Source organism: Oxyura jamaicensis, chromosome 10 (assembly GCF_011077185.1).
Source record: "Oxyura jamaicensis isolate SHBP4307 breed ruddy duck chromosome 10, BPBGC_Ojam_1.0, whole genome shotgun sequence".
NCBI lineage: Eukaryota > Metazoa > Chordata > Aves > Anseriformes > Anatidae > Oxyura > Oxyura jamaicensis.
In genome coordinates, this window is record NC_048902.1 from 3049053 (window position 1) to 3067287 (window position 18235).

At 41.0% G+C, this 18235-nt stretch overlaps 2 protein-coding genes across 7 annotated transcripts in view; both read right to left on the bottom strand.

Moving 5' to 3' along the window:
* RSL24D1 (ribosomal L24 domain containing 1) overlaps positions 1-430 on the bottom strand; it is a 13458-nt gene extending 13028 nt beyond the window's left edge. The window contains exon 1 of the mRNA XM_035335961.1: positions 267-430. Coding sequence (XP_035191852.1) covers positions 267-347 — 81 coding nt within the window. The 5' untranslated portion in view covers positions 348-430. The remainder of the gene's footprint in view (positions 1-266) is intronic.
* Positions 431-2467: 2037 nt separating this feature from the next.
* Positions 2468-18235, bottom strand: part of RAB27A (RAB27A, member RAS oncogene family) — a 35190-nt gene continuing 19422 nt past the window's right edge. For 5 of the 6 annotated variants that reach the window (XM_035335890.1, XM_035335891.1, XM_035335888.1 and 2 more), the window contains 5 exons: positions 12784-12956; positions 10553-10638; positions 9710-9813; positions 8842-8965; positions 2468-5283 (listed from right to left, as the gene is read on the bottom strand). In XM_035335890.1, the coding sequence (XP_035191781.1) occupies positions 5085-5283; positions 8842-8965; positions 9710-9813; positions 10553-10638; positions 12784-12936 (666 nt within the window). In that variant the 5' untranslated portion in view covers positions 12937-12956 and the 3' untranslated portion in view covers positions 2468-5084. Of the gene's footprint in view, positions 5284-8841; positions 8966-9709; positions 9814-10552; positions 10639-12783; positions 12957-16832; positions 16950-18235 lie in introns of those variants that run through there. The other variant, XM_035335893.1, reaches the window with a different exon arrangement.

Here is an 18235-nt window from a genome sequence, read left to right on the forward strand (position 1 = left end):
AACTCGTTCCCGTCCGCTAAAAAAAAAAAAAAAACAGTAGGAAACACGAAATCTTCAGCAATCGCCTTCAATTACTTTTTTTACATCCCCTTTACACCCAACCCCCGAGAGCCGCGACTTGGGGCAGAACGGGCCGGGCCGGGCCCTGGCAGCGGCAGCAGGCCACTCGTGCGAGCCTCCCCCGGCACCGGGCTCAGCCGCGGCCCCGGCGGCCCGGCCCGGCCCGAGGCGCGGCCGGTACGCGAGGAGGCGGCGCCCCGCCGTACCTTGCAGTCGTTGCGCACGAACATGACGCCGTGCCCCGGGTAGATGGGCCCGGAGCAGAAGTAGCACTTCTCGATGCGCATCGCCGCCGCCGCCGCCTCCCCGCAGGCCCCGCCGGAAGCGCGCTCCGAGCTCGCCGGAAGGCCGCGGCCGCCGCGCCGGGACGGGACGGGGCCCAGCGCCCCCCGGTGGGCGGGCGGGGCGCGGCCCCCGAGGCCAGGCCCCGGCCTCCGCTTCGGAGCGACTGCAGCGAGGGGCCGCGGGAGGGAAGGCGGCACGGGGGAGCCCCCCCGTGGAAGGCTCCCGGGGGAGCCGTGGGGCGGCACGAGGCCGCCGGCACGCAGCGCCCAGCCCTGTTGCTAACTGCGAGCCACGGTATGGGGAGCAGGGTCACCGCTGGCACTGCACCAAAGAACCCCGGGGGAAGCCGGGATGCTCACGCTACCGAAACCATTAAAAATAAGTTGTGATAAACTGCTAGCGCTTCGCTGCACGTTGTCTTATAAAATAAGTCCTTTTCACTTTCCCAGGTGACTCCCCAGTTCCTGAAACATGCATTCCCCTTTTAGAATGCAGATAACCCGCTGCACCTTCTGTGGTCCCTCCTGTGCAGTTACTTGTTCACTGAGAAGCTCGGTCCTGTAACTCCTGCATCGTTTAAACCTAGAATGGGTCTTCTCCCTCATCTTCAGCCCTAGGATGCTAAGATTTCAGCTTAGTATCTGAAACCTTTTCATTATGTAAAGCTCCAACACCACAATTCCTGCTTCTCCCTTTAAAATAAACTATCTGAACAAAAGTAAGTCAGCTTGGGGCTGTATTAAGAAAGATGGAAGGAACAGAAATCGATGTTGAGCAGCAGAGACACTAACCTTACCAGCACAGAACTCATCTCCCATCTTTCTGAAGAGCTGGCCCCAGCCACATCCTATTGCAGGAGGCGCAGAGCATACATACAACTTTGTGACTGGCACTCAACCCCCAGCCCTCAGGAACAGCAGCTCGGCCAGCAGGCCAGGGCTGTGTAAGATAGCAGCTGGTCGCACGCTGCACGCCCGAGGGAAGGCTGTGACAGAAGGCAGCAACCCAGCTGATAGGAAGAAATGGTAGAGACACATGCAAAGCAATTGTATGAGGGAAGGTATAAAGACACCATGTTCACAGCTAGAGGCAAAACCAAACAGCAGTGAACAAGATTGCCTATGCCTAGGCCTGCTATGCTTTGGCATATGCAAATACAGTCATTTGTTTTCAGTTTGATTAGTTTGAGTTTCCTGCCCCTGTGACTGCCCTAACCTTGCCCCAGCTGTATTTATTTCACTGAAGAAAGCTTACTCCTGGCAGAGTACTATACAGTGTGAACACTACAGTGTTCTTTGATGGCTTCTACGATTTAAACACGGTGAATTACAGACCATCACCCACACCCCCAACAGACAGATGGGATGTGAGAGCACAGTGAGACTACAAGCACTTACAAGGATTTTTCTTCCTCTCACTGCCTTTTTCGTATCAACGTGCTAGCCTCCTCTTCGAATGCATGTCACTACGTTGTGGATTTGGACTGCTTATTCCTGGTCTAAAAATGCAATACAGATTGAAGGCTGCTGGAGCCAGAACCCGGATGAATTATCAGAAAAGAATATGTACTGCTCCACTTACATACTTGTCCAAGTATCATAATGGAAATAAGAACTACCATATACAAGTGCATGCGCCTGTAGGATTGGGCTCACAGAGTACAAGTTGGTTAGATGAGTCTGCTAGAGGTCATCTAAACTCCTGTTCAAAGCAGGACAAATTACACCAAGTAGCTCAGGGCCCCGTCCAGTTGAATTTTCATTATCTTCAAGGATGGTGACTCAATAACTTCTCAGGGCACGTGTTCCAACTTCTGATTTCTTGTGGCTATATGCTCACATCAGCAACTTTCTGAATGTCTTAAACATATGGAAGTGTCACCTCTATTTTATTCTATGGGTTTGGGTTCCTTCTGGCATCAGCCAGGATGCACCAGCCCCCCACGTCTGACTGGTTCACACAGTGCCAGAGGAGAACAAGAATGGTGACACTGAAGCTAGAGAAGGAAATTTACATGCATTTGAACTAAAAAAGCCATAAGGCACAGGGACAGCAAAGGACACTGTTGTTGAACTGAGACAATGGGTAATGTTACAATTCAGTTCAACAAATGCTGACAAAGTTGAGATCAGGAATGTTTAATTACTTGGTAAGAAATCCTGGGACAAAACATCTTAATGGAAATGCTTTCCAAAACTTTCTATTCTATTACAGATCTCAACATTTTCATCTGACACGGGAGGAGAAGAAAAAAAAAAAAAAAAAAAAAAAAAAAAAACACACATCTTGGAATACCAGTTTCTCACTGCATGAAAGTTATTTCTGTGTTTTGTTTTTAAACTAGCAGTAGACTAGTAAAAACTCCGCAATTCACTGTCAAGAAACATTTACCAGAATTTCTCATGAGAGTTAAAAAGGCAACAGAAGTTTCATCACCAAATAATTAAAAACAAATTGAAAAGCGCCATCAGATTTAAGGCTTCCATCAAAGCAATTTTATGTAGACTCTTTATACAGTAGTTACATATCTTATGAATGACAAAAATATGACAGTTTCAGTATTTAGTATTTAATATCCAATCTAAACATAAGTATCCAAAAGGAACTATTTTTTACACCATTTCAGTAGTCACTCAGCTCAGTAGTTGGTTGCAATATTCTTTACTGTTTTCAGGAACTGGATGGAGCTATAAACACAAGAACTTCCATTAAAGTCAATGCCTGACAAAGTTCCACTGCAACCCTCTGAAAAGCAAAGAGTTACATTAAAATAAATTCAGACACCAAAGTACATTGAAACATATTGTGTCCTACAGTAGAGTTTGATACTTTGCTGGTCAAAAACATGATGGTAACTTCAAAAGGCACTCTGAATTAAACTACAGTAACTCCGGTCCACGAGCATTTCAGAACCTTGATATTGTGATGCAGTAGAAAAAAATGCGTTTATTCAATATAAATTGCTTTAATCTCTGTCTTAGCCTCAGAGCAGTCAAATTATATTGCACTTTCAAAATATTCTGTGTACGTTGTGATAAAAATTTAATATTTACATGTTGTGTTTGTTAGAGAAGAATACATTATTTTGTAAAAATATTTTAAGAACCAAATTTTAACACTTACTCTTGCATTCTTAATATAGCCAGAGGCTACATCATGTGTATAATCTTTTGATTACCTCCTGTTCTAGAAACATTTTTGGTCCTTCAAAAGATGTGTTACATTGCAATTCATGTTCACAACCGATATAAACATTTGCCTGAAACTGCAGTAGCCAAACAGACAGAATATTTAAATAAATAAATATGTAATTTCTAAAGAATAATAGCTTTGGAGTTTGTAAACAAGCTGCTGTGGAAAGTCTGTAAAAAGACTTAATTTGGTATGTTATGACTTTAATTGGCAACACTTTAGAGTTATACAACGTCTGCCAGGGTAGAAAACAGCTTGGTAGGCACATCTTATAAATCAGTCTGGGGAAAAAAAAAAAAAAAAAAAAAAAAAAAGACCTAAAATACTGATTGTTCCCTGGTTTGCTTCAAGAATAAATAAAAATGATCAACAAGTAACATGATCCACCAAAACCAAAATTGACATTCAGTTGATCTACTGGGGGCAGGGAGGGAAAGTAACTCTATTCATTTTTTAAGCACAACCTAAAGGAAATAAACAAGTCATAACACATGAACACATGTACATGACACAAAAGTTGGCAGCAGAAAATAAGCATCATAAATTTATAGATTTATAGAATACTGATTTAGACAGAACTGGTATGTTAGCTGCATTTCACCATAGGAGAATCATTATTCATTTTTAAATCCAAATGTGAAGAAATATTCCAAATCTGTGTTTGGTAAAACAAATTCAGCACAAAGCATTAGTTCTGATGAAATTTTGCTGACATCTAGGCTACCCTACATTCCTGTTAAAACATGACTGGTAATATAAAAGAAACATAACAGACGTACACGTATGCCATTTACACATATATGTATATGCATGTTCTAGAAATTCAGATGATGTCAGGAGGTCTCATAGGCTGTGTTGGCTATATTTTACATAGTACAGTTGTAGTTTAAATGTTCGGTTTCATGACATACCTAAAGTGCTCCATGTATGCACCCCCATGCTTCTCTATAAAGTTTTACACTCCATGTAAAATAGCTTTCTTTTGGCAATCGCCACTAAATACCGATGGTTTGAAAAACAGTGAAAAGCTACTTGCAGGGTTTTGCTGAAAACAGGATTTGCTCTTCATGATTGTCATTGATTCATGAAATGATTCAATGTTTCTGTTAAAATAGAATCAAGAACTGTTCTACTAAAAATCAAGAACGTATTTCTTGTTGGTAAGCTTGCTGTTTGTAGAAACTAAGAGTTGTCACAGTATCTAATCTAAATGCCTACTCTTCAATTCAGAAACCTACCTCCTCTCACTGCCCATACTGAGAGATGCTTCTACCTTTGTTAATGAAAACTATTCTCTCCTTCCAAAGCAAAGAATTTGGGAAATACACAGTGCTACACCAAACTGATGAATTTCTGTCCCATGACTAATAAGCTGCATACCTTGCAAGCAAAGGTCTATGTTGTTTGAGAGGAAAACCCAAAAATTAATATCAAGAGTTAATATAGTTCATTAAATAACTACTCCATGTGATTTGTCTGTAAGTGAAACAGTTAAGCTACAACTGTACTATACTTTAGCATATACATTAAATTTAATTCTAACTGAGTTAACAGCCACATCTGCCTTTTTCTTGCTCCTCATTCAGTTGTTCTGTAGAGCTGTGCCCATTGGAACGCACTACCCCTTCTGGGATCCAGGACTTATCCACACACCGCTCCATGCGCTTCATGATAAGGTCAAGCAGAGTATCAATGGCTTTGCTTACGTTATTCCCATTAGCTGCACTGGTTTCAAAATATGGTATTCTGCAGAGGACAAAAAACAGAAACTTAAATCACAGTTCATATTCACAGGAGAGGGGCAAAAACAGTACACGAACACTACTGCATACTTAAAAATCATACTAACGCTGTTATTGTTACTCCACAACTGAGAGACAATAAGTGGTCAGTGGCCTGAAATGCAAAAGAAACAAATGTCTCGCTTTGTTGGTAGAGCAACAGAATAAGCATTAAGTTACGTTATTTTACAGAGGCGCTGGTCAGTACAAATTCCCAGAGTAATGTTCCTGAGGCCTGTTTTTCAGATCTGTTCACCCGTAACAGATGCCATTATTTTATGTAGCCTTGCCTGCCAGTGTGTTCTTTCCTGATTTCTATCTACATAAGCTAGGGTGTCATCGCAAGAGAGGGAGTGCCAACATGCAGTTCCCACCTAGGCAGGGCAGCAAAGACTTCTACTGAGGTGCTATTATCATTGCTACTAAAGGTGTCACTGAGCTTGTTTTACAGTTTATGTCAGCAGCCCCAGCAGGGGAACAACTTCCTGCAGAAATCTGTCTCCAGAAGAGAGAAGTCAGGGATAAAATATTCTTCCTCGTACTAAATTCAGCAGCCACTGCTCCTTTATTGAGCAGTCCAGCTCAGTATACATCCCTATCCAAAGCAAGTAACTGTAGACAAATATAAAGACATGTACACACACTGCTTGGGGATCCAGAGTTTGAGGGAAGAAGTGCATCCATGTTGCAATGGAGAGTGTACGTAGGGTATTTTCTCCTCTCTCCTTATTGCCCTGAACACCCCATTCCTAGCAAGACAGGAAAGCAGCAGATACAGCTGGCTAAAGAGATAAAGGAGAACATGAAATACAAATAGGGGAATGGACAAAAGATACGACTTCATATCATATATGTCAGGGTAAACAGATATAGCAGAAAGAGCAAGAACAGTAGAATGAAAGCACTAGCAAGATAATAAAAGGAACAAAGCTGGAAATAAAGAAAGCAAAGCATTTGCTCAAGGAAAAGGAAGTCTGAGTAAAATGAAAATGATAATAGTACAGATGACTAAAAAGACAACTCACAGGAAAAAAAAGGAGAAAAGAAAAAGTAGGACACTGGAATAGGAAGATAGGGATAATTATTTCCAGTGGACAATTATGCAGGGAAGCAAATAATGCTAAAAAAAAAAGAGTGGACATTGATGTTCACCCAATTCGAAGCTCATAATTGGAAAATAGCTACAGATATCAAAATAGAACTACAAGCAGGAATAAACAGTAAATTAATGTAGAATGTCTAGTCCTGAGAGAAACTGTTAGGTTAACCAAATTTAATTCCAACTCCTACCTGAGGAAAATTCAGACTGTCATAATTGTGAAAGGGCACCATCTTGCTGTAGTACTTTAGACTGCACCCTAAGCTAGCATATGACTCTTATCTTCACCGATTTTTACAGACAGTAGGATATTCAAGACTCACAACACTCACACCTCATTAAGGAGTAAGCTTTGGCCAGTCTTGTGTCAGACCCAGCAGGTGAATTTTCAGGCAATTGCACATGTACTTTTACCCATCCGGTCCCTCTGTATTTCGGAACTGCTACAAGTAGGTGGCTTCCTAATTCTCCTGAACACCACTCCTTTTTCTAGTGGACTTCTGAAATATCTTGACCAAGTTTAGGCAGCAGTTTTTATGTTTGCTTGTTTGTTTATTTTTCGGTAAAAGGTTCATTTCAGCACACTCATACCCCCTTTGCTAGAAAAAAGTCTTTGCTAGAAAAAGTTTCTGGACACCTGGGTATTGAACACATACTGCTACTTTCCATTATTGCTGAGGGTGTTTCAATGGTAAGACTGTAGGCTTTGACCTTCAGTGCTCAGTGTTCACCACAGGATGGTGCCAGAGCAGTGACATTAGTGTTACCACCCTAATGACTGAAATTAAACACTTCATAATTTTAAATATTTCTTATTTAAATTGCAAGATCCAATGACTAATCTAAATGCCTAGGTCTCCTGTTACCATTTTCAAAACACATCACTTACCAGTACAGGGTCTTCCCACAGAAAGAGGACATTGAGTATCTCATACTTTTGTCAAGAGACAACTGTTAGCTACATTAGGATTTAGTTTGCTTCTTCTCACAAGCATTTGGGAAAGTATGTGAATCCTAGCACCCGTTCTGTCTCAATGCCACAGTGCACTAAATGCATTTATTTCTAATAGACAGTTTGCTTTTGATTGGTCTTCGAGGTCAAGGAAAGCTAGTTTGTGTCTACATCTGTCATAGAAAATAGCATGGCACAACAGGACCAGATCTACAGAACACAATTACAATGTAGGACTCAGTGTTCAAGCTACATGTGTGCTGTGGTTTAGAGCTGGTCCAAAATCATGTCTAGCCCCCTAAAATCCCCCCCACTATTCTGAATACAGATTACTGGTTGGAGCACATTATCTAGTTTAGTTTTTAAGTGAGAAGGAATCCAGTTCACATGCTAGAAGGCTGCTCCACTATGTGAATTAAATGGGTCAGATTTGCTTCAAAAAACACACTTCTGATCCACACTGAAACACAAATGTAGTGCAGAGATGAAAGCCATGGAATAGTTTCACGAGTTATAAGAGTACTATGGGATTAATTAATATATGATAGGAAGAAAACCTTTGCCGTTGTTCCTTTAGGGACACATGACCCTTGCCTGTAGGGATGGAGAAACAGAAGGCTACCCTGTCTTTCTGCTGATCTGTTTGATGTTTGGTTTTCAGGCTCCCTTGTAGTCTGTGAGAGTGCAGGTACCTGCCAGAAGACACAGCTGAACCTTTTGAGGCTAAGTGACCTAGAACTCAGTTAAGCACAAAATTGCTTGAACAGCCGAGGAAAGACTGAACAGGCTGGCAGTATGGGCAGGGGGACAGAGAACAGGGGAACAGTGATCCAGACCATTACTTCTTTCTGTGAGAACCTAGCACTCTATAATTACTCTCCAAATGCCTGTGAATGAGTCCTGAGGCTCTCAAAGAAACTGAGGCAGCAGGTTTCAGCTGCCATGCCAGTGGCAAGAGCTGCTCTACAACAAACTGTTGTAACAAAACTCAACTTGTAAATTAGGATGTCATTGCTTAGCATTACTTCCTCCCCCCTAAAATCTCCTGTGATGGTCATCACCTCACCAAAAGCTTTTAGATTTTGCTTTGCAAGAGACCCAGGTTTTCTGTGCCTCATAGAAAGCTTCAGCACAGGCAAGAGCAAATATTAGAGCACGATAATTCACCTGCTTTTACAGCTGAAGTCCACGTGTTCTCCAAAATGTTTGTGAAACCGTTTACTTTCTTTTTACTTTGCTTACTACCAAGGAAAGAAGATTAACTAATCTCCAGTGCAAGATTAAGTGCAATTTTTTATACAATGCAGAAAACATTAATCTCTGACAGAAAAAAAGGGGGGGGGGGCACTGTATAGGTCAGTTCAGTATTCTAAAATACTTCGCACAATAACCTTTCATTATTCAGAAAAGGCATTACAGAAAGCATTTCACTTTGCTTTAAACACAGCAATAACTGGAAGGAAGTTACTTACCCATATTTTTCTGCAAGTTCCTTAGCCTCTTCTTCTTTCACCATTCTTTGGTCTTCCAGATCACTCTTGTTTCCACATAATACAATGTCAGGGTTTTCACAATACGCATGCATTTGTAGCTGACCTAACAGAAATAATGTGAATAGGAGTCACGACTCCCCGTCAAATAAAGCTCATCAAGAATATTACTGTGTTTCAGGAGACACAAAGATTTCAGGAGAAATTACTTTTTGAAAGAGAAACAATTGGGTTATCTGTTCTCTCTCAAGACTTTTGCAGTTGTACTGAGGAGGCAGAGAACAGGTGGATGCCCACTGTCGCACACTCAGTGAACAAGCCAAGGGAGCAGAAGCCTGTCAAGGCTAGCAGAGAAGCTGTGTATTTGTAGCTTAAGGGATTATGCTCAACAAGCATCTCCACTGAGCTGACAGAAAAAAAGTACAACTACTTCCTTCTCCTGAAGGATGATGCAACAGGTTTGAGAAAGACTTCCCCTAGACACACCAGCCTAATAACATTTGCCTTCTGTTAAGCTTTGCTGACAAAGCTTCAGGTGAGTCAAATAGGCTTTCCACAGACTTAAATTACTGAATATCAGCCGAGTCAGGGATATGATGCTCTCTGAGCTTGCTTTTATATAGGTTAAAATTCAACGTTAAGTAGGCAAAGCTGAATTTCAGGTAAGCACTAGAAGCCACCACTAACAGCTATTACAATTACAAATGCAACATTTACTTTCTTCTTCCCGAGAAATCTTCAAAAACCAGTATTTTCAGTTCTATTTCTTAGTGAGACATTTGCAAAAACAGCCCCCATCCACTGCTGCAGAAATACAAAGAGAGAAAAGAAAGAAGAAAGAATGCCATACTTATCCAGTTCCTGACATTGAGGAAGCTTTGCTCATTTGTCAGATCAAAGAGTAGAAGAAACCCCATGGCATCTCTGAAGAAAGCCGTTGTCAAGCTACGAAACCTAGAACAGCAAAGTGAAATTATTCAGCACATTTGATAAGATACTTTGAAAATTTAATTACATATAGTCATGAAACTGAGGTATGAAATATTCATAATAATTATTTTGCTGATGTAATAAATGGATAACAGGAATTGCTAACATTACTATGGCCTAAGCCAGGAGTAAGGAAGTCAAGGAGACATTTCACTCAAGCCTGAGAGCTTTAATCTTGAGCCTTGCATTATACAGCATGCTTTCATCAAGATTCAGAAATTAAAATGAGAACAAAAACCAAGCTTTGAACTGAAATTTGTTACTATACAGATCAGTTTTTGATTTTCAGACAATCAACCGTTAGGATGTTTCTCTTTTAATGGACAAATAGGAAAGAACCCTCTGATATGATTTTACCAGTCTGACTTTTCCAACACCTTGGCGTATTCACAGAGTTTAACAAAGAAAAACCTTAAAAACATCTGTGCGTTGGCCATGAAAAAATAAACTGAAAGTTTCCAGAAGACAAAAAGCAACAATTACAGTTTTAAGGTTCTAATTTAATACAGTTGTGATTTAATGGGTACTCATGAGAAATCGTCATCACTGTCCAACACCATAGTAAAGACATTTACCCATCTTGAGTCATACCAATAAAATGTGACAATCAATAAGGTGAATTCATGTACTTGGTTCCATTTGCATCTAACTTGATAGCACCTGCTTCAGTTTCTAGATTGGAGGGGCAGGGAAGGAAACATACCTTTCCTGCCCTGCAGTATCCCAGAGCTGAAGATGTATCCGCTGTCCTCTGCCACCAACGCCATCTGGACCATTTGGTCTATACACCTTCAAAAGGTAAATTTGCAAGACTGAGTGCTAGCAGCCCAACCTCTATGACATACAAAATAACTGACATTTCAAGTGGTTAAATGCAGCAAAACTATAATTGCCAATGCAAGGATTCCCAACTACAACCCCATCCCTTTACTTTATGACAAAAGTAATATGAGTTGCATTTTAATTTTGCATATAATTGAATATTTAAAAATAAGGATAAGTTGGAAATGAAAAAAAATATTTCCAATAGACGACACGTTCCAAGCAAATATTTAGAGTGGCCACTGAGTTTCATTAGGCAAGCTTATTTTTTTGTATTTCAATTTTCTACTTTTTACTATTATGTTCTATCCTGTTCACATGAAAATGTAGTAAGACAGTAATGATCACAACATGCAACCTGGCAATAAATTTGTACCAGTAACAGAACCTCATTAGCAAACAGAATATACTCCAAGCTAATGATGTATCTTTTTAGTTGTCAAAAAATTGCTGAAAGAGATTAGGGTAGATCTTATCATATCATAGCTTATAAAAGCAGAAGTTGGATGCCAATAATGAAAGCTGAAGAGTTTACTCAGCGTGAAAATATAAACAAGGGCATCAGTTAGCTTTGGAAGGATCAGATAAAAATAGGTTCACTTATTATTTAGAACACTTCATGTTGGATTGTCTTTTCCTTCAATTGTTGTTGTACCTAAGATTACTGGAGTTATAGATGTTATCTTTAAAGACGCATAAGCTTACGGAATTTGTGGATTAGATGAATCCGGCTGTGAAACAAACTAAATTATCAGACATGCCAACTGAGAAAATCCACCATGCATACCATCCCACAAAAGGAATACTAACTTATTCAAGAGATTAGTTTCACATCACATGAAGACATTTACTCCTTCCACTACAGTGGTGCATGTCATCCACCAAAAGCCAGTCTACACAATGTCCTAATATTACAACACCCAGACATCTGGACACCTGGGTAATCATAGAATGATCTAGGTTGGAAAAGACTTTCAAGATCATCAAGTCCAACTGTCAACCTGACCTCCAAAGTCCCATCACTGAGACATGTTCCTTAGTACCATGTCCAGATCTCACTTAAATGCCTCCAGGGACAGTGACACTTCCCTGGGCAGCCCATTCCAATGCTTAACCAGCCCCCCTCCATGAAGAAATTCTTCCTAACTTCCAATCTAAACCTCCCCTGGCTCAGCTTGAAGCCATTCCCTTTCACTTGTCACCTGAGAAAAGAACTGACACCTCCTTTACTGCAACCTTCCTTCAGGTATTTGTACAGAGCAATGAGGTCTCCCCTCAGCCTCCTCTTCTCCAGACTAAACAGCCCCAGTTCCCTCAGTTCCTCTCCTCACGTGTCTTTTTTTCTAGCTTTGTTGCTTTTCTCTGTACTTGCTCAAGCAACTCAATTACTGTAGTGAAGGGCCCAAAACTGAACACAATATTTGAGGGGCACTCAAAATTTTAACAGACTACACTGAAGGGCATTTCATACTTCCACATGAGAATGAAAGAAAAAGCTGTGCTAACTTAATTTCCTAGTGCAGGGAGGATCAGCACCCAGCTGGTTATCATGATGTAGTGCCCCACAGCATCCTATCAAAAGCGTATTTGCCTACTTGAACAACTTGGGGGTTAAAAAAGCCTTTCTCCTTTGTCTTCCATAATTCTCCTCTCGTAGTGGTAACTGCTCAGGAAGCATGATCAGCTCTATTCATCATGTTACCCGATTCCTTTCACATATAATAAAATGGCTTTAAAGCCATTTCAGTTCACAAACAACAAAAACATTTTTGCGACAGCTCAATCCCTCCTCATGTAGGGAGTTCAACGTGAGCTTCTACGAGCACAACCCGCTGAGCGGATGCACTCATCTACCCCTCCTGAGTAGTAAGAAATGGTTGCTTAGAATCAACTCTTGTTATTGTAACTTTGGGGAGAATGGACACAGACAGAAAATAAAAACAGGCCAAATAAGATAATTCCCTTGTCACAAAATTAAATACATAGTAACCATGGATGGCATGCCTACACATACAGATTAGCAGGATAGATTTGGGAAAAACAAATCAGCTGTTAGCCACCACTACAAAACAGCTATCATTATAAAGTAGCACACTGCTTGTGAAAACTCACCACTCTCTTTTCCCGGAAGTCGATGCCCACGGTTGTGATGAACTTGGAATTAAATTTGCCATCTGTATATTGGTAAAGAAGGCTGGTCTTTCCTACTCCAGAGTCACCGAGTGCTAGAAATTTTATGAGGTAATCATAGTCCCCATCAGACATAGTGAGAATTCAGGAGACACCTTAAAAAGCAAAGCAAAAAGCGTTAGTGAGCCAACAACTCCACCAAGGCTTCTTTTGACAGATGTTTAAAATACAAGTCACCATGTGATCTACAAAGCATCCAGCAGTAGGCCCAGTTCTGTGTTCTTTTACGCTGCTTTCACCTGAAACTCTCAATTATGCCAAGTATCAAACAGAAATTTAGCTGTGACAGAAGAAAAAAAAAGCATAATTCATTTTTATTATGCTCCTTTTACGACAAAGTGGATGTAACACAATTTTAGCTTCTTCAGGAAAGACTGAAAATCAAGGTCAAAGAAACTATTCAAGGTGTCTGGAAAATGAACTGCACGACTGTTTTTAATGTGTGAAAGCTGGCAAAAGCTGCTTAAATGTGTTAGCAATGCAATTCTGATTTCAAATTCACTGTGACATGATTAACACACACAAAATCCTCCCCCCCCCCTCAGACTGCCCACTACATTTAAATAACAAGGCACCACAACACTTCAAATATTACATATTTATTCAACTTTTGCAAACACACTGTAACAGGCTCTCAGAGTAATTGACCATAATTCTGTCTTCTTTCATATGACAACCATTTCTCTATTAAGAGCTATTTTTCAGTCTCAAAAAGATTTTTCGTAACAGAATAAAAACCACAGCTTTCGTAATAAAGTTTAGAGGGCAATTTTCAAAAGTTTTTATTATGATGCTAGTTTTAAACTATACTGTGTTGGATATATTCTGATCCAAGTGCACAACCAGCTGGAACATATAACGAAAAGCTCTGGACAATGTACTATGTACTAGAAAGACTAGTGCAGGTGCACCAGTACTTTCCTGTTGAGTAGCTACTGAGCGTCTCTTCCCCCAAAACAAACAGAGAGCTGCCTTATGTTGTTTTCAAAGAAATGAACATGAAAAGATAAGCCTAAAATAACCTTTCTAAAAGCAACAGAAAACTGGCATACAATTGCCTCTCACCCAGGAGGGAAACAGATACCAAAATACAAACCAATTCATTTTGTGAATATCAACTCACAGCTTGAGGGCTGGAAGAAACCCCGTATCCCTAGTATGTAGGCGTCAATCACCACCATTGAACTAAAGCCGTAACTATCTCTGAAGTTTCAGCTTTACGTTCGTACTGCTCTTGGATACAAGATCAATCACCTTAGCCGTGACTGGGCTTACCGTGACCAAATGCAGGCAGATTTATTCTGAGATACCTCTGACGGAAGAGTCAGTGGAAAGCATCTGACACATTTTTGCTTTTTCCTGTCCTGAAATGTCCCCATCCCCAGCCAAAGCTCACTCTACATTACAACAGCAATAACAGCCAGACCTTGCAGGATTGGAATTTAACTACGATAAGCTACCAGAGTCAACACTCGGGCACTAAGACGCGAGAGGCAGCCAATTCACTTTCCACTGTTGGGTTTCAATACAACATTTTCCAGCAGATTAAGAGGTTGAAACAAACAAACAACAACAAAAAACAATAATCGTTATTTTTACGTAAATATACCACAGCTGCAGGCCTGCATCCACCACGCAGGTCTGACAGTGATATAGTCCAGTGAGCAAGTGGAACAGGCAGCCACACACTGCCATAAGAGCATTTTTAGCAGAAGTGAAAAGCCTGAGCCATCAAACACAATCACAAACACCAGCAAAAGCTTGTGTGTGTGTGTTTGTTTGCTTGTTTTTCAATCCTCCCCCATCTTGGGGAAGAAGAGAAACAGTTCGTTTACTTTGTGGCTCTACAAAGCCTCTTTTCATTCAAATGCATTAGAAGGAAGGGAAAATGCTTTAAAAAGCAAACACGGAGGTTTTTACTAAAGATTAGATTTTATTTAGACTTCCTTCTCTTACACAGTGTTTCTTTTGCTCTCAGACGTTCTGCCAAGGGCAAAGAGCTGTGTAAATATCCCCTCTACTCAAGTATATGTTCTTTCAGCTTCAATACCCCTACATTTACTATTGCTTAAAAGAGACTTAAACGCAAATCTTACAGCCAGTATATTATACAGCTTGCTTCACATCTTCTACTACGCTTCTGCACTCACACAGAAGTATTTGTCTTGTCGGTATGTTGTTAGCTAGCCGTAGGCCTGTAGAGCATATTTTTAGCAGCAGTACAAACAATAATGCCAGCCAGTCACTGTTAAATTAACTTTCTCACAACCTAAATTTTATTTCATCCTGTGCAAGATCTTAGGGAAGAAGAACGGGCATTGCAGCAGCAGCACTTGGAACAGTAAGAAACTGTTAAGGTTCAGTTCTACTACGAATAACAGTTAAATAGCTGAACCCTCCACTGGCCAGAGCTAGGGGAAAGCCTTGGACCTTGGGGAGAAAAAACCTTAAGGTATCCCTGCTGTTATATCAGATTTGTGGAACATCTGTTTGGACAAACAGGCCACACCAAACAGACCACTTAAACCTCAACTCTCCATATGGCTGATAACAAAGATAATTTGTAAATGATTGGTAGAAAGCAAGGAAGGGCATAAACATGCTTTCTAAAGGGGTTGCTTCAGAAGAAAAATTTCTCCTTAGGCTTTTGAAATGCACACACCTTTCACTGCACCCCATAATGTCAATCTGTTATTCAAATATCTCCAGGGAGTGGTTCTTGTGAAACCCTGCACAGTTAACCTATCCTTGGAGACATGCAGAGTTACTTTCAGGGCAGTTTCAAACTTTGTCCTCCTCCCTGTACAAATATTTAAAAAGCAATCTCCACCCTCTACTTCCAAGACCTGCAGTCCTAGAGTCCAGACACATCCAGCTCCATACTATAGAAATAAGAATATATTCACAGAAAAGTATATCCATAGCAAAAGACTGCTGGTGCATTTTTAAAAATCCTGGACCTGTTACTATAAAGCCATCCCATTTCTTTCTTCCACTTCTGCTGTGCTTTGAAATTAGGTTTTATAGCGTCACACTTTCCAGTCTTTTATTCCACATTTCTACACCTCTTATATCAAGAGGATGGGAGGTAGGAATGGAAGAATAAGAGAAAATTGATGACACAAACAGAATTTATCAGGTCTCCAAAAGAAAAGGAAAAAAAAAAAAATAGCAGCACCTTAAATCATTGTAGAATAACCATTCCCCAAACCCACTTTTAAGAGTAAGTCCTTCTCTGGGGGTAGGAATCACCGGAGTAGATAGCTTAGACTCCACAGCAAGCAGGGCTGCTTGCCCTGCTTCTTTCGCAAAGCCCTCCTTGAATCCCACTCAGCTCTGGCTTTGCACTTAGCCTGGCATGCAGACAGATGGGTTATGAACAATTCTGGGAAAACTCCAGGGGCTGACAGGGCCCTCCCAGCCATCACTTAACCTGTGCCTGTACGGCTGCTGCTCTGGAGCCTGCCCATAGCACACACGTCCAGATGGTGCTTTGCCAAGGGATGCTCCGCAAAGCAGGTGCTGCTCTCATTCAGGAGAGTTCCTAGTCCAAGGTACTTTCACATTAACAGGCACCAAGGCTACAGGCTCACATTTTTGCCTCTGGGATACAAATAACACAATCCTATTGTGTGATAAAACATTAAGGACTATGGCAGCATTGTTCCTGAAAACTTACAAAAAATTGACTTGGCGCAGGATTTCTCCTTTGCAGTACAGGGACAGGGAATGCACTTTTTGGACAAGCAGGCATCACACAAAACACACGACTCTTGCACTGTTACAGAGCTGATGGAGGGAAGGAGGAAGAGGGCAGGAAGTGATAAGAGAACATAAGCAAAAAGAAGAAAAAAGCACTGAGCTGCAAGTAAAAATGTGGACACACGTGGTGTAAAATTCAAGAAATCCGATACTGCTCTTATTCAGACAGTCCTAAAGCACACCAATTTAAAGTAAAGTATACCACTTACCCCAAACTCTGCTAAAGGAAGAGTAAGGGCACACTTCAGATAGTACTCCTACCAGGAGTATTTTTCTAGCACCACCTCTTTAGCACACAGCCAAGAAGTTTACGTGTCACCTGTTTGCATTCATGTTGGTGGGTGCTCAGAGATAAAGAGGTGTGCCTCCTCTCCATGTCTAAGCGTGGCTGGGAAGCAATTACACAGTTCACATATCCCATTTATTTCTAAAGGCAAATAGCATTTCAGAAGAGATTTGTGCATGACTTACTTAAGAGCAGATACCAAATATCTGCTACATCACCCACACACGTTAATACATTGTGACTAACAAGTGTTTTCATACAAAGATGTATTAAGGATGGAGCATGTTTTATTTCTTTCACTCCCGTATGCAGACTCAAGCACATTTCCCCTCAGGCCCCATGGGGAAAGTTGGCTTTCCCCTAGGTTTCTAAACTAGAGAAAAACTATTATTTGGCAAAGACTGGAACATAAGGTATTATGCCTGATGTGACTCCAGACCACACCCACAACACCACCTCATTCCACAGAGAAGCAATGCATATGTAAATGAGGCCAGTTTAGACAAAAGGTAGAAACAAAGGAAACAATGGAAAGGTTCTTCTCTACACTGCAGCACCTAGTCAGCATCCCCACGAGCAAGAATACTATTCTGTATTAAACTACTCAAATAAAAACCATTTGCTTAACTGAACCCTCTCCTCCATCTCACACCAAGTGAAATAACTACACAACTCAGATGTCACCCCGGCATCCCAGATCTGCAGTCCAGCCAGCCATAAAGCTAATGACGAGCATGATAGGATGTACCACATACTCATAAACATACAAACCAGTTAGAACTGAACAAAAAGAAAACGTAGATTAGACCTATAACTAATCCATGTTTTCACACACCACAGGAATTCATCACTTTACCCTTTGGGGTATGTGCAGCAGACTTGCAAGGGTTACGCTTAACTTCTAACAGCAACCAACTTCTGCAAGCCTCTCTTAGCTTTCAGGTACACATTAAAGACAAAGACAAGTCATGTCTTGGCCTTGCCTTCTTTTTTTAGGAAGATACAGCCCATACTGGGACAGTGAGCACTTCACTAGGCTGTATCCTAGAGGTAGGAGCCAGGCTGCAGCAAAGTCTGCAAGTCCTTCCTGCGATGGAGATCCAGCTGTCTGTGGGAAGAGGGAGTGTATCGACGGGCTTACAGCCTGGGGATCTATCACAGCCCGTGTAGAGTGCAACAGGCAAAAAAGCCTCAATCTGCTTTAGAAGGCTTCCCAGTGTTTATAAACAATGAACCCATATTTGTAAATATACTGTGAAAACATGAATGCAATTTAGAGTTCAGAAATGCTTTGCAATTGAAGGTTTCCCTAAATATGGCTTTATT